We start from the raw sequence: 13,438 nt of genomic DNA on the forward strand, positions 1-13,438 counted from the left end.
CTCATCGGCGAGCGTGCTTTAGACCCACGTCATTACTATTTTTCAAGAAAGTGACTGGAGACAAATCCGGAGGCCGGCTCGTTAAGAAGAGCCACTGTTAGCAGTTAGCTCTGTAGCAGTACAGTGTGTATGTGCTAACAGGCTAACAGTTAGCTCTGTAGCAGTACAGTGTGTATGTGCTAACAGGCTAACAGTTAGCTCTGTAGCAGTACAGTGTGTATGTGCTACCAGGCTAACAGTTAGCTCTGTAGCAGTACAGTGTGTATGTGCTAGCAGGCTAACAGTTAGCTCTGTAGCAGTACAGTGTGTATGTGCTAACAGGCTAACAGTTAGCTCTGTAGCAGTACAGTGTGTATGTGCTAACAGGCTAACAGTTAGCTCTGTAGCAGTACAGTGTGTATGTGCTAACAGGCTAACAGTTAGCGCTGTAGCAGTACAGTGTTCATGTGCTAACAGTTAGCTCTGTAGCAGTACAGTGTGTATGTGCTAACAGGCTAACAGTTAGCTCTGTAGCAGTACAGTGTGTATGTGCTGCTGCTGCAGGAGGTGTTCACTTAGCGATCTCTGTTTGTTTACAACAAGCACCAGACACTCTGTGCACAGTTAGCACGTACCGTTAATTCACAATCACTATTTTTATGATCAGCGGAGACACTGTGCATAATAATTAGCCATGCTGCTTTGTTTATGAGCATTTTCTGTGCACAGTTAGCAACGGTGAAAACCAAACGTCACCTCCAGAGTCTCTAAATCGCTGTGGGGGCTAACTTGTTGTGGAGGCAGGCAGAGTGAGCGGACATTTGAGAGGGTGTGGCCTGAGACTTTCCCGGTGGTAGTAGAAACACGGCTATACGGTCCGTGCGTGCGCTCTCCCACACGTCAACCTTACTGGGGATTTCCACCGGGCGCGGAACGGCTCCGCCGCGGGTTTGCTCCGTCCTCTGCCCGGCGTCAATAATAAATAATGAGAACACGTGATAATCCTGAACGTACGGGAGACCGCGAGATGATCAGAATCTGAACTTTCTGACAATCCTTGAACATATCATTGGTTATAATTAGTTGAATAATTGATTAGTCTAACTGCAAAATATTTAGACAGTTAATTGTTAAAGTCAATTTTACAAAAATTTTAGAAAATGCTGTTTTCAGCCTCTCAAATATGGAGAATTTGTGGCTTTTATCTGTTCAAATATTGTGTTAAACTGAAAATGTTTGGTGATTAGCCTGAATAAATACAGCTGATGATACCTGCAGCTTTAGGTAAGTTAGATTTAAGATTTTTTTTTAACCTTCTGAATCCCAAAACCTGCCGGAAGTAACTGTAAAAACATGCAAATACTAAAGGTTGTCTGCTATGAAACATTTCTGTTTCTACATTATTTAACCGTGTTTAATGATTTTAAGTATGTTTCTGAGGACAGTTTATCTGCTCTGTGTTCTGGTTCAGAGTTTGTGTTTCACCATCACATTATCCTCAGTGTAGTTTGTTTCAGGCTTGTTTTTCTTGCTCCCAGTGGTGAATTCCTCCACAAGCACATTTATTCAGCTCAGGCCAAATCCAAGTCACAATGTTCCAGAAACAAGACAAGGCCTCGCTGAGTCTAATTACTCTCTGATGGGAACGCTCGCTCCTCTCGGAGCATCAGAGCAGGTCGCTGACGCCTGAAAACTTCACTTTTTGTCTCTTTTCACTCGTCCCATATGTTTCTGACAGAGGGAGGAGATTAATATAAAACCAACGTGAAGCAGGGTTGGGTGGATGAGTTTGTGTATCTGCAGGCTGGCAGCAGGATGAGACTCTCATGTGGCTCTGCAGAGCTGCTGCAACAAACAAAGGAATCATTTACATGAGCTGCAGCCGCATGCAGCTGCAGAGCTGTGGCGGCAATTTTAGTTCATTTATAAGTAAGATGCAGCAATCTCGCCCACTTTTGGAGCTAAATGAGAGCAAACACCTCACATAACATTTTTCAAAGTCAGGAGATACCGATATTATAGAATCTTTATTGTTATCCTATACTGTGTCATTTTTAATTGCCGTCAACATGCTTTCCACTAGGACATGGAGTAGATAAATAGCTGGCTAGGGGGGTCCGGGGGGCATGCCCCACCGGATAATTTTTTTCTATAAAAGCCCAAATTTGGTGCCTCTCACTAGCCTGGCTAACACCAGACTAATCACAAATGAGATTAGTCTGGAAACCAGCCGTTCATTTCTCCGTAGAGGAGGCGTGGTTTACGAAAGCGTCTGTAGGTAGCTCTTAGCCATTCGTATCAGTTATACCAGATGACGTAGTAGAGCAACAGAAATGGATGTTTGTTGTGTGTGTGTCTGTGAGAGAGTGTTGCTTGCTGCTTTGCTTCTCCAGTTCTCGCTTTCTGCAAGATTATTTATTTTCACGCTTTATTCCCCCTCATGTCATTCAGCCACACACATCCACTGATTTTATGGGCAATAAACAAGCTGCTGCGGGTCTCTGGGGGCTCCGCTGTCCCGCGGCTCGTAGCCAGATCACCGGCGTTACGGTAGCGGGGCTAGTAGCGGCGCTAGGTGGTAGATTAGATTTTTCTCAAATCCTGTCGGAAGCAAGGCTAAAACATCCTTTTTGGTGGTGAAACAGGAGTGTAAAAGTCAAACATTGTTCTTCTTTTTAAATCAACTTTGGCTCTAAACTATTTAAAACACCGTCTACAGCTAAAGAGAGTTTCGCGTCTGCTGCAGCCATGTTGGATCCGTAAGAAAACTACAAAACTACAAGCTTCCGTCTGCCGAGTAGTACGCGTCATCGGCTTGCCGTCCCTCCCTGCTCTGTGATTGGATCCCTTAAACAGGGCTAAGAAACCTCTCTGGTTTCCAGACTGCCTGGAGGTTCGAAATTGAATTTGAGCGCGCAAGGCAGTCTGGGTATACCCAGGCTAGCCTCTCACACATTCTAGTGCCACTATTCCATCATATACACTGATCTTAATGATTGCATATTTTAATGAAATATTGTAAAGGAGAATAAAGGTTCTATTATGTTTTATTTCAGGCATCTTATTTTGGCAGTCTTCTTGTAAATTCTGTTGTCGATTCTGTTAACGCACTGTGCTCTTATTTTGAAAGCTGCATGCGTTTAGCGAAAGGAAATTATTCAAAACAGTAAGTCACAGTAAAGTGTGATTAAAACAACTTTATTTGTTAGCTAATGTTAGCTTGTGGCTACCAAACGGCGCAATGCAGCAGTGTGTTTGGATCTGACGGCCCGAACAGGTTGATAGTATTATGTTCGGCTCGCGCATACGCATACAAAGCGATCATGTGGCGACGGGACTGATACAGACAGGTAGACGCGTTTCTATATCATGTTTTAAAGCGGAGAAGTGTGGAGGGCAGCTCGGTATATTCAATGCGCCTCATGTCTCTGAGGAGGACCGAGAGCTGGGTCGGAGTTTTGACTGACTGACGGGTGACAGACACTCTGTTGAGGCAACGGCAACACAACGCAAAATAACTTTATATTATGAATATTGGTGGTTCTAGACCAGTTTTACTGTGGGGGCTAAGCAGGGGCCAATGTTTAATCAGAGGGGCACATTTAAAGGCAAAAATGATATTTAAGCATTCAAAACCTTTATTTTAGCTCATTTAAAAATCTCATTTAAGTATATTTGGAAGATACAAATACATTGACTGAAACAATGAGACTTACCAACAATAACTATTCTTGTACGACAATGACATTTCTCATTTTTGTGCACAATTACTTTTTTTTTATTTTGAAAGTGCAGTACAGTGAGAATGATCTTTTTATATATATATATATATATATATACACAAGCTTTTATCGCACAATTAAACTGTTATACAATGTACACATTCTGGGTTCATTTTATGCACAATGAGATATTGTTTGAACAAAAAATGGGTTAGAATTGTTCCGTCGTTCATCGTTATAAATTCATCATTTAAATATTAATTTGACACAGGGGTCACAGCAGGGGCCAAGGGCTTCTTCACAGGGGCAGTGGCCCCTGTAGGCCCCTGTGTAGAACCGCCACTGATTATAAATCGTGTAAAAATATTTCCAATAGCTTGAAATGTGACGTTAGCGCAGCACATGAGACCGTGGCGGGCTGCCAGAGTCTAGGTCTAAAAAGCCACATCAACGGGACAATAACACAACCAGTTTAAGAATGCATGTGTTGTTCGGAGTGAAATGTAAAAATTGAGGGTCTGAATGGATGTTTTGTTTGCATGCAGGATCTGCTGACTCCTGTCTGCTCCTTCTCATGATTCAGCACACAAACACATTGAGACAGTTAGAAAATAAAGCAGCAGCTTCCTCTGTGTCTCATTACTGTCTGACTCTAGCCAGGCTCGTCTGACTCCACAAAGTTTGACTTCGGGAGGTTTTGTTAGAGCAGAAACAAAACTGAGACCATGTTCTTGCAGTAAAAAGTTTTTTGGAAGATTTACAGTAGTTTAATGATGATTGTATGACAACATGATACAACTATCGGTGAAACAGTTCTGAACTCAGACGGGAAAACTGCAATACACTGTCTACAGATCTCAGCCACACCTGTCCTGTCCTCTCCACTCTGCTCTGTGTAAACGGCCTCTCCTGTCCTCTCCTCTCTGCTCTGTGTAAACAGCCTCTCCTGTCCTCTCCGCTCTGTGTAAACAGCCTCTCCTGTCCTCTCCACTCTGCTCTGTGTAAACGGGCTCTCCTGTCCTCTCCTCTCTGCTCTGTGTAAACAGCCTCTCCTGTCCTCTCCGCTCTGTGTAAACGGCCTCTCCTGTCCTCTCCTCTCTGCTCTGTGTAAACAGCCTCTCCTGTCCTCTCCTCTCTGCTCTGTGTAAACAGCCTCTCCTCTCCTCTCAGCTCTGTGTAAACAGCCTCTCCTGTCCTTTCCTCTCTGCTCTGTGTAAACAGATTTTCAGTGAATATTTGTCATGTGACCGTTGGTCTCAGCAGAATCAATCATGTCTTCACAGTGTCTCTGAGGAGCAGAGTTTAATGTTTTTAACAGGACCTGGTTAGTAAAAACGCTTTATTTTAAATGACACATGTAGAATAAAGAGATTCTGACACAAATATCAACATTTTTTTGGTCACTAACAGAAACATGATCCATTCAAGGACAATTGGAAAGATCAAACTCGGACGATAATGTCTGTTTTTACAGTTAGTTCCTGCAAGTTTTGAGGTTCAGAGGGTTAAAAAAAAGTTGTGGTGTTTGAACAGATGAAAGCAGGAAATTCTCCATATTTGAGAGGCTGAAAACAGCAAGTTGACTTTAACATTTAATAGTAAAAATGTTTTGCAGTTATTGCAGCTTGCATTTGTTGTACTTGTACGTGGTCTCTCTCTCTCTGTCCCTCATTTTATCTCACACACACTCTCTCTCGCTCTCTCTCTCGTGCTCTCTGTTGCTCTCTGTCTCTCTCTCGCCCTCTCTCTGTCTCTTTCTCTCCATCTCTCTCTCTCTCTCTGTGACTCGCTTTCTTTCTGTCCCTCCCTTGCTCTCTCTCTCTCTCTCTCTCTCTCTCTCTCTCTCGCTCTTTGTCTCTCGCTTTCTTTCTGTCCCTCCCTCGCTCTCTCTCTGTCTCTCGCTCTCTCTCTCTCTGTACCTCACTTTCTTTCTTTCTCTCTCTCTCTCTCTCTCTCTCTCTCTCGCTCTCTCTCTCGCTCTTTCACGTGCTCTGTCTCTCTCTCTCTCTGTGTCTCGCTTTCTTTCTGTCCCTCCCTCGCTCTCACTCTCTCTCGCTCTCTCTCTCTCTGTACCTCGCTTTCTTTCTTTCTCTCTCTCTCTCTCTCTCGCTCTTTCACGCATTCTCTCACTCTCTCTCTCTCTCTCTCTCTGTGTCTCGCTTTCTTTCTGTCCCTCCCTCGCTCTCTCTCTGTCTCTCTCTCTCTCTCTCTCTGTACCTCGCTTTCTTTCTTTCTCTCTCTCTCTCTCTCTCTCTCTCTCGCTCTTTCATGCATTCTCTCTCTCTCGCTCTCTCGCTCTCTCTCTCTCTCGCTCTTTCACGTGCTCTGTCTCTCTCTCTCTCTCTGTGTCTCGCTTTCTTTCTGTCCCTCCCTCGCTCTCTCTCTGTCTCTCTCTCTCTCTCTCTCTCTCTGTACCTCGCTTTCTTTCTTTCTCTCTCTCTCTCTCTCTCTCTCTCTCTCTCTCTCTCTCGCTCTTTCATGCATTCTCTCTCTCTCGCTCTCTCGCTCTCTCTCTCGCTCTTTCACGTGCTCTGTCTCTCTCTCTCTCTCTGTGTCTCGTTCTCTCTCTCTCTTGTTTTCTCTGTAGTTTATAGTTGTTTGTGTTTCCTGTTTGCACTCTCACTAACCTCCCTCACCTGTCGCACTGACACCTGTCTCTCTCTCTCTCCTCCTCCTGTCTTCCTCTCTCTCTCTCTCTCTCTCTCTCTCTCTCTCTCTCTCTCTCTCTGTTGTGTGCTCCCTCGCTCTCCCTGCGCTGCCCTCTTCAGGTCGGAGGTTTAGCATAATGTGTAACGACTCGGTCCTGTCTGCAGGCTTCCAGATCGACACGCCGGACAGCCTGGGGAGGACCTGCCTGCACGCCGCCGCCGCCGGAGGGTGAGACGCTAATAATATATATAATATATATATATAATCCTTTAAAAATACATCGCAGTCTGGTGTTTCATCTCCAAAATTACTCTCAAACATGAAGATTTGATGCTTTTCCTTGTAGTAAATTAAAATAAGTTGAATAAACTTAGATTTATGGACTTTTAGTTAAATAAAATGACATTTAAAGATAGAAAATGTGGCTGTGGGAAATAACACCAAGACATTTAATAGACAAGATGATAATATTTGTTAGTTAAATTATTGTTGCAGGTCTATTTGTGGCACGCAAATAATATGCATTAATTTGGATATAATCCTTTAAAAATTCATCACAATCTATTGCTTCATCTCCAAAATTACTCCATGAAAAATTTGAAACTATTTGACCTTTTTGTCGCAAAAGTTATTTTTATAACAGCTGGTAAAATAAACAACATGCAGTTTAGATGATGGTAAAAAAAATATCAGAAGTGTTGAAATATTTTTTTGTGTGCTTAAATTCAACTGAAATAAAAGATTTAAGACTTTCTGTGCTGAAAAAAATACTTTTTCATCCACTTTTTTGTTGTTTTGCTCTGAATTATGGATTTCACATGAAAAAATCAGTACAGTTTTGCAATATTTTACATATTGTTATTATATAAATACAGAAAAGCAAAGTATCTTATTGTATAAAAAAAGTTTTTGGGGTAATAAAATAATAAAATCACAGGATTTTTCAGTGCACAAGATGCTGCTGAGTTTTTGAAATTGTATTTAAATATAACACTTTTTCAGTAACATTTTGGTATAAGGATGGAATTTGTTGTTTAATTGTGTGTGTGTGTGTGTGTGTGTGTGTGTGTGTGTGTTTGTAGGAACGTGGAGTGTGTGAAGTTGCTCCTGAGCAGTGGAGGAGAACACAACAGGAGAGATAACTGCGGCAGGTAAGAAACACGTCGCTCTCTGCAAACACAAACACATCCTCAGGGTCCAGTATCTCAAAATGAGCTGATCTATAAAAATGAAAAGCGAAATATCTTTGAAACAAGAACAAGTCATCTGAAGTTTTATTGATTGAATTGCATTAAAAGTATATTTTTTTTATGAAAAAAGCCAAATATCCCACGGTTTATGATGGAAGAAGCTTTAAAAACAGGCGTTCTGATCAGAGTTTTAACTTTCCTACGGTCCTTGAACACATCATACATTTAAAATGTAGAAAAAGTTTGTCCAGGCTTCGTGTTGGGTGTAGTTCTGATGTGAGTGTGTGTAGGTAAAGGGTGTGTGTGTGTGTGTGTCATGCATTCAGTCTGTCCTTTTATTCCCGTCCTGTCCGACTTGACTCCCACAATACAAATACTTTAATTGGTGACTCTAAACGTCCCGTCGGAGAGAATGAGAGCGTGATTGTCTGTGTAAGCCCTGTGATAGTCTGGAGACCAAGGTTATTATATATATATATATATATATATATATATATATATATATATATATATATATATATATATATATATATATATATATATATATATACATATTGTTATAGTTAACGAAAACTAACGATATAACGAAAACTAGAACTGAAAAAACATTGGTAACGCTTTATAATAAGGTCTTTAATAACCATTAATTAACAAGTAATAAGGCATTGTTCTCGCTTTAGATCCGGTAGTTGCAAAAAAGCATAGTTAACTTATAGTTAATTTATTATACAGTTAATTATTAACACTTATAAACACACAATAATGTAAATAAGCATCTTGTAAGGACTTACAAGGGCCTACTTTTCTCGCACCATAGCCCATTAAAAAAACCCTAAAAACTAAACTAAAACTAGCAAACGCATTCTAAAAACTAATTAAAACTAACTGAATTTGAAAAAACAAAAATTCATAACGAAATTGAAACTAAAACTAATTAACCCTTTATCAGGCGAATAAATATATTTGGTAATTTCAGTGGATATCAAAATGGGGTCGAGAAAAAAGTTGCAAATTTACTAGACTAAAGTGGCAAATCTACAAGAAAAAAAGTCGCAGATTTAAGAGATTTAAAGTGGTGAATCTGCGAGAAAAGTTGCTTTTTTTCCCACTTCTTTCTCATAAATCTGTGACTTTTTTCTACGCAGATTTGCCACTTTAAATCTCTTAAATCTGCAACTTTTTTCTTCTAGATCTGCCACTTTAATCTAGTAAATTTGCAGCTTTTTTCTCTAAATATTTTTAATTTCTTATTTTGGATATCCGCTGAAGTTACCAAATACGGTTCTTCGCCTGATGAAGGGTTAAGTGTGGATAAGCGGTTAGGAAAAATGAATGAATGAATGAATAATAATAATAATATCCTTCAAGAAAGCAGCTCTATTCGTGGCTGAATGAGAGTAAATGTCTGCAGGCAGGTTTTTCTAATGCCGGATGTTTTATAACCACACAGGGATGTAAACATTGAGTATCCGTTTTCTTTTGTCCACGTTTTGTCTGATCTGTTTTCGTCACTCTGTCACAGGACACCGCTCCACTACGCCGCCGCCAGCCGTCACTACCAGTGTCTGGAGACGCTGGTCGCCTGCGGCACCGCCATCAACGCCACGGACCAGTGGGGGCGCTCGGCGCTGCACTACGCCGCCGCCTCCGACCTGGACCGGAGGTGAGCAGGAAGTGCCTTCAGCTGCATTCTATGATGAATTCCAGCAGGGGGCGCTGGCATGGGCTGCAGAAGCATTTGGCTCCATTCATTTCAATACAAAATGAGAAAACTTCTCACTTGATTTATTACCTCAGAAATGTTTTTTAGGACAACACTATGTTCTCAATCACTAGTAAAACATCATCTTCAAGACAATTTGATGTTAATAGTTCAAATTATGGCCCCATTTAGAAGAAAATAGAAGATAAATAATCGTATGATTTGGGGCGTGACAACCTTTAACTGACAGATCACTAACAAGGCAACTTTTACACGAAATTACCAAAAAAAGACTAAAAATGACCAAAAAAAGACACAAAATGACCAAAAAAAGACACAAATTGACCAAAAAAGACACACAATGACCAAAAAAAATGAAACAAAATGACCAAAAAAGACACAAATTGACCACAAAATGATCAAAAAAAGACACAAATTGACCACAAAATGATAAAAAAAGACACAAAATGAACAAAAAAAGACATTAAGTGACCAAAAAGACTAAAACACATGAACACTTTAACACAGTGGAGACAGAGCTGACTTCCAAAATGATTTGGCGACCCCCAGAAATCATCTCGCGACCCCAATTGGGGTCCCGACCCCAAGGTTGAGAATAGCTGATCTAGATGACGCAATACTAGAAACCAACCTCACGGTCACTACGTCCATCATTCATACACTCTATGGTTAAAGCATGGTCTCCTCATGGAGGAGACAGAATCTGAGTCCTCTTCTCTGCTCGTCTGGTGTTTCTGATACACACAAACCTGCGCTCCACACCTCCTCTCTGTTTCCACGGTAACCTGGAGGTGATAGTGAGGTGGTGATCGTCATGAGCGGCCACCACCAGCTGCACAGCCAGCAGACACAGAGTATTAAAAGAGGCTGTTTGTTTCAGTGTGAAGATGTTTATCCTCCTTTATCTCTCTCCTCCCCAGGCGCCGCGTTGCCCTGGAGCCCGAGAGCGAAGGCGTCCAGGCGGAGCGCGAGAAGGAGGCGGCGCTGTAAGTCCACAACGTGAATTATAGAAAGTTTGCTCCAAATCACTGAGCAGCTTTTTTTTGTTGTCTAAAACAGAAAAAAAATGAAAAATAATCCAGAGAGAGAGGACAGGAGAGGGTGTTTACACAGAGCAGAGAGGAGAGGACAGGGGAGGCTGTTTACACAGAGCAGAGAGGAGAGGACAGGAGATGCTATTTACACAGAGCAGAGAGGAGAGGACAGGAGAGGCTGTTTACACAGAGCAGAATGGAGTGGACAGGAGAGGCTGTTTACACAGAGCAGAGAGGAGCGGACAGGAGAGGCTGTTTACACAGAGCAGAGAGGAGAGGACAGGAGAGGCTGTTTACACAGAGCAGAGAGGAGAGGACAGGACAGGAGAGGCTGTTTACACAGAGCAGAGAGGAGAGGACAGGACAGGAGAGGCTGTTTACACAGAGCTGAGAGGAGAGGACAGGAGAGGCTGTTTACACAGAGCAGAGAGGAGAGGAGAGGACAGGAGAGGCTGTTTACACAGAGCAGAGAGGAGAGGACAGGAGAGGCTGTTTACACAGAGCAGAGAGGAGAGGACAGGAGAGGCTGTTTACACAGAGCAGAGAGGAGAGGACAGGAGAGGCTGTTTACACAGAGCAGAGAGGAGAGGAGAGGAGAGGCTGTTTACACAGAGCAGAGAGGAGAGGAGAGGAGAGGCTGTTTACACAGAGCAGAGAGGAGAGGACAGGAGAGGCTGTTTACACAGAGCAGAGAGGAGAGGACAGGAGGAGCTGTTACACAGAGCAGAGAGGAGAGGACAGGAGAGGCTGTTTACACAGAGCAGAGAGGAGAGGACAGGAGAGGAGAGGGTGTTTACACAGAGCGGAGAGGAGAGGACAGGAGAGGCTGTTTACACAGAGCAGAGAGGAGAGGACAGGAGAGGCTGTTTACACAGAGCTGAGAGGAGAGGACAGGAGAGGCTGTTTACACAGAGCCAAGAGGAGAGGACAGGAGAGGCTGTTTACACAGAGCAAAGAGGAGAGGACAGGAGAGGCTGTTTACACAGAGCAGAGAGGAGAGGACAGGAGAGGCTGGAAACATGATAATGTGTTGTGTTGCAGATGTTTGGAATTCCTGCTGCAGAGCGGAGCGACCGCCTCACTGAAGGACCGGCAGGGATACAGCCCGGTTCACTACGCTGCAGCATACGGACACAGACACTGTCTGGAGCTGGTCAGTCACACACACACACACACACACACACACACACACACACACACACACACACACACAGAGGAAATAGTTGTGTTGTGAGTTGAGGCGTTCTCTGTCTGCAGATAATGAAACAACATTCCAGTTTTCTGGAGTTTCTTGTTTCAGCGTTGACTCTTGTTTGTGTCAGAAAATAAAACACAATGAATCCACAGGAAACGGTTCTATAGAATAAAGAATCTTATCTGGTTTATATGATTTTTAATGTTGCCGTGTGTTGCTGTGACCTGCAGCTGCTGGACAGAGATGACAGTCACCAAGAGGATCCTGAGTCTCCCAACGCCAGGAGCCCTCTGCACCTCGCTGTGAGTCTCACACACACACACACACACACACACACACACACACATATAATAAATTATAAATTCTTAGGTTTTGGTTCCAAACAATATTTTTCCACCTCTCCTCTGGACCCCAAAAAGATGGATTGTTTAGAAGTTTTTCTTAAAAAATCCATTGTTATCATAGAAAAAACTGTGGTAACACTTTACAATAACCATCATTTATAAATGGTAAACAGATAGTTTATTAATGTTTAATCATCATTTATAAACATTATATAGGCCATTTGGAATGGTAAATACATAATTTATTAATGTGTAACGAACTAAATCATTTAAAAATGGCAAATATATGGTATATTTATGTAAGTTTATAGTTACTTTACCATTAAAACACAATTAAATTATAATTAATTGTTTATTAATAGTTTTAGCTGCGCTCATTTTAACATCTTTAACACCATATTAAGTATGTTAATGATTCAAGTACCTTTAAGAAATTGGTTGAAAACATTTAAAGATTAAATAGGTATAGCACTTTGTAAATGGTTAATAATTGGTTTATAAACCATCTATAAACATGACTTAGTTGGTTATTGTAAAGTGTTACCAAAACTGTCAAAACAGGCTTTATCGTCAGAGTTTGAACTTTCTGTCAGGCCTCGAACGCATCATCTGTTATGAAACGTTTCCGTTATAAAAAGTGACCAAACCTGTGTGTGTGTGTGTGTGTGTGTGTGTGCAGGCGTACCACGGCCACGCCCAGGCCCTGGAGGTGCTGCTGCAGGGGGAGCGGGACGTGGACCAGGGGGACGAGGTGGGGAGGACCCCGCTGGCCCTCGCCGCCCTGCGGGGACACGCCGAGTGTGTTCACACACTCCTCAGCCAGGGGGCGTCGCCGCGCACCACCGACAGCCAGTACGGACGAAGCCCCGCCCACCTGGCAGGTCAGCTTAGCCTCCTGTGTTCACCAGTTTACAGATATATTAACGCAACTTATTTCAAATTAAAAATTTTATAAAGACATTTTAAACAACAATGTGCTTCCAGGTTTATTTATTATTTTATTATTAGTTTATTTAAAAGGGGACAGTGCAATTTCATAAAGCACATGATTATACATGGTTAAAAAAGCCAGAGTTAGCCAGAAGGCTAGTTTTCATCTGTAGTGCCCTGGCCATGATGTAGAAAAGCAGAGAATTACGAAACAAAAAACAAACAAACAAAAAAAACAAAAACAAACAAAAAAATAAAAAATGAAAATAATACGTACAATATACAAAATACATATACAAACACTTACGATACAATTAAGAAAAAATACAACATCACATACAACATCACAACATAATATTCTGTATTCTACTTAATTTTCCCTTTTTATTTATTATTTTTTATTAATTAACAATTCATTTATTTTTTTAGTTTATTCATTTATTTAGGTTCATTTTATAGTAATTTTAATGTCATACATTTTGACTTTTTTAACAACATACTAAACTATAATATTTATTAATTTTCTTAATTTAATTAATTTATTTTATTAATTTACTTAAAGGTATTCTTAATTTATGTATTAGTTTGTATTTATTTAAATACATATTTTTTTCAATGTATTGTATATTTCTGTATTTTTATCATTTTGCTTTTTACCCCCCCCCAAATATA

The 13,438-nt window shown here is 41.4% G+C and overlaps 1 protein-coding gene across 2 annotated transcripts in view; it reads left to right on the top strand.

The window, feature by feature from the left end:
• ankrd44 (ankyrin repeat domain 44) overlaps positions 1–13,438 on the top strand; it is a 51,475-nt gene that overhangs the window by 23,743 nt on the left and 14,294 nt on the right. For both annotated transcript variants that reach the window (XM_059342494.1, XM_059342495.1), the window contains exons 12-18: positions 6,470–6,578; positions 7,433–7,501; positions 9,063–9,203; positions 10,184–10,249; positions 11,339–11,450; positions 11,723–11,794; positions 12,516–12,717. In XM_059342494.1, coding sequence (XP_059198477.1) covers positions 6,470–6,578; positions 7,433–7,501; positions 9,063–9,203; positions 10,184–10,249; positions 11,339–11,450; positions 11,723–11,794; positions 12,516–12,717 — 771 coding nt within the window. The remainder of the gene's footprint in view (positions 1–6,469; positions 6,579–7,432; positions 7,502–9,062; positions 9,204–10,183; positions 10,250–11,338; positions 11,451–11,722; positions 11,795–12,515; positions 12,718–13,438) is intronic.

Source organism: Centropristis striata, chromosome 10, assembly GCF_030273125.1.
Source record: "Centropristis striata isolate RG_2023a ecotype Rhode Island chromosome 10, C.striata_1.0, whole genome shotgun sequence".
Taxonomy (NCBI): domain Eukaryota; kingdom Metazoa; phylum Chordata; class Actinopteri; order Perciformes; family Serranidae; genus Centropristis; species Centropristis striata.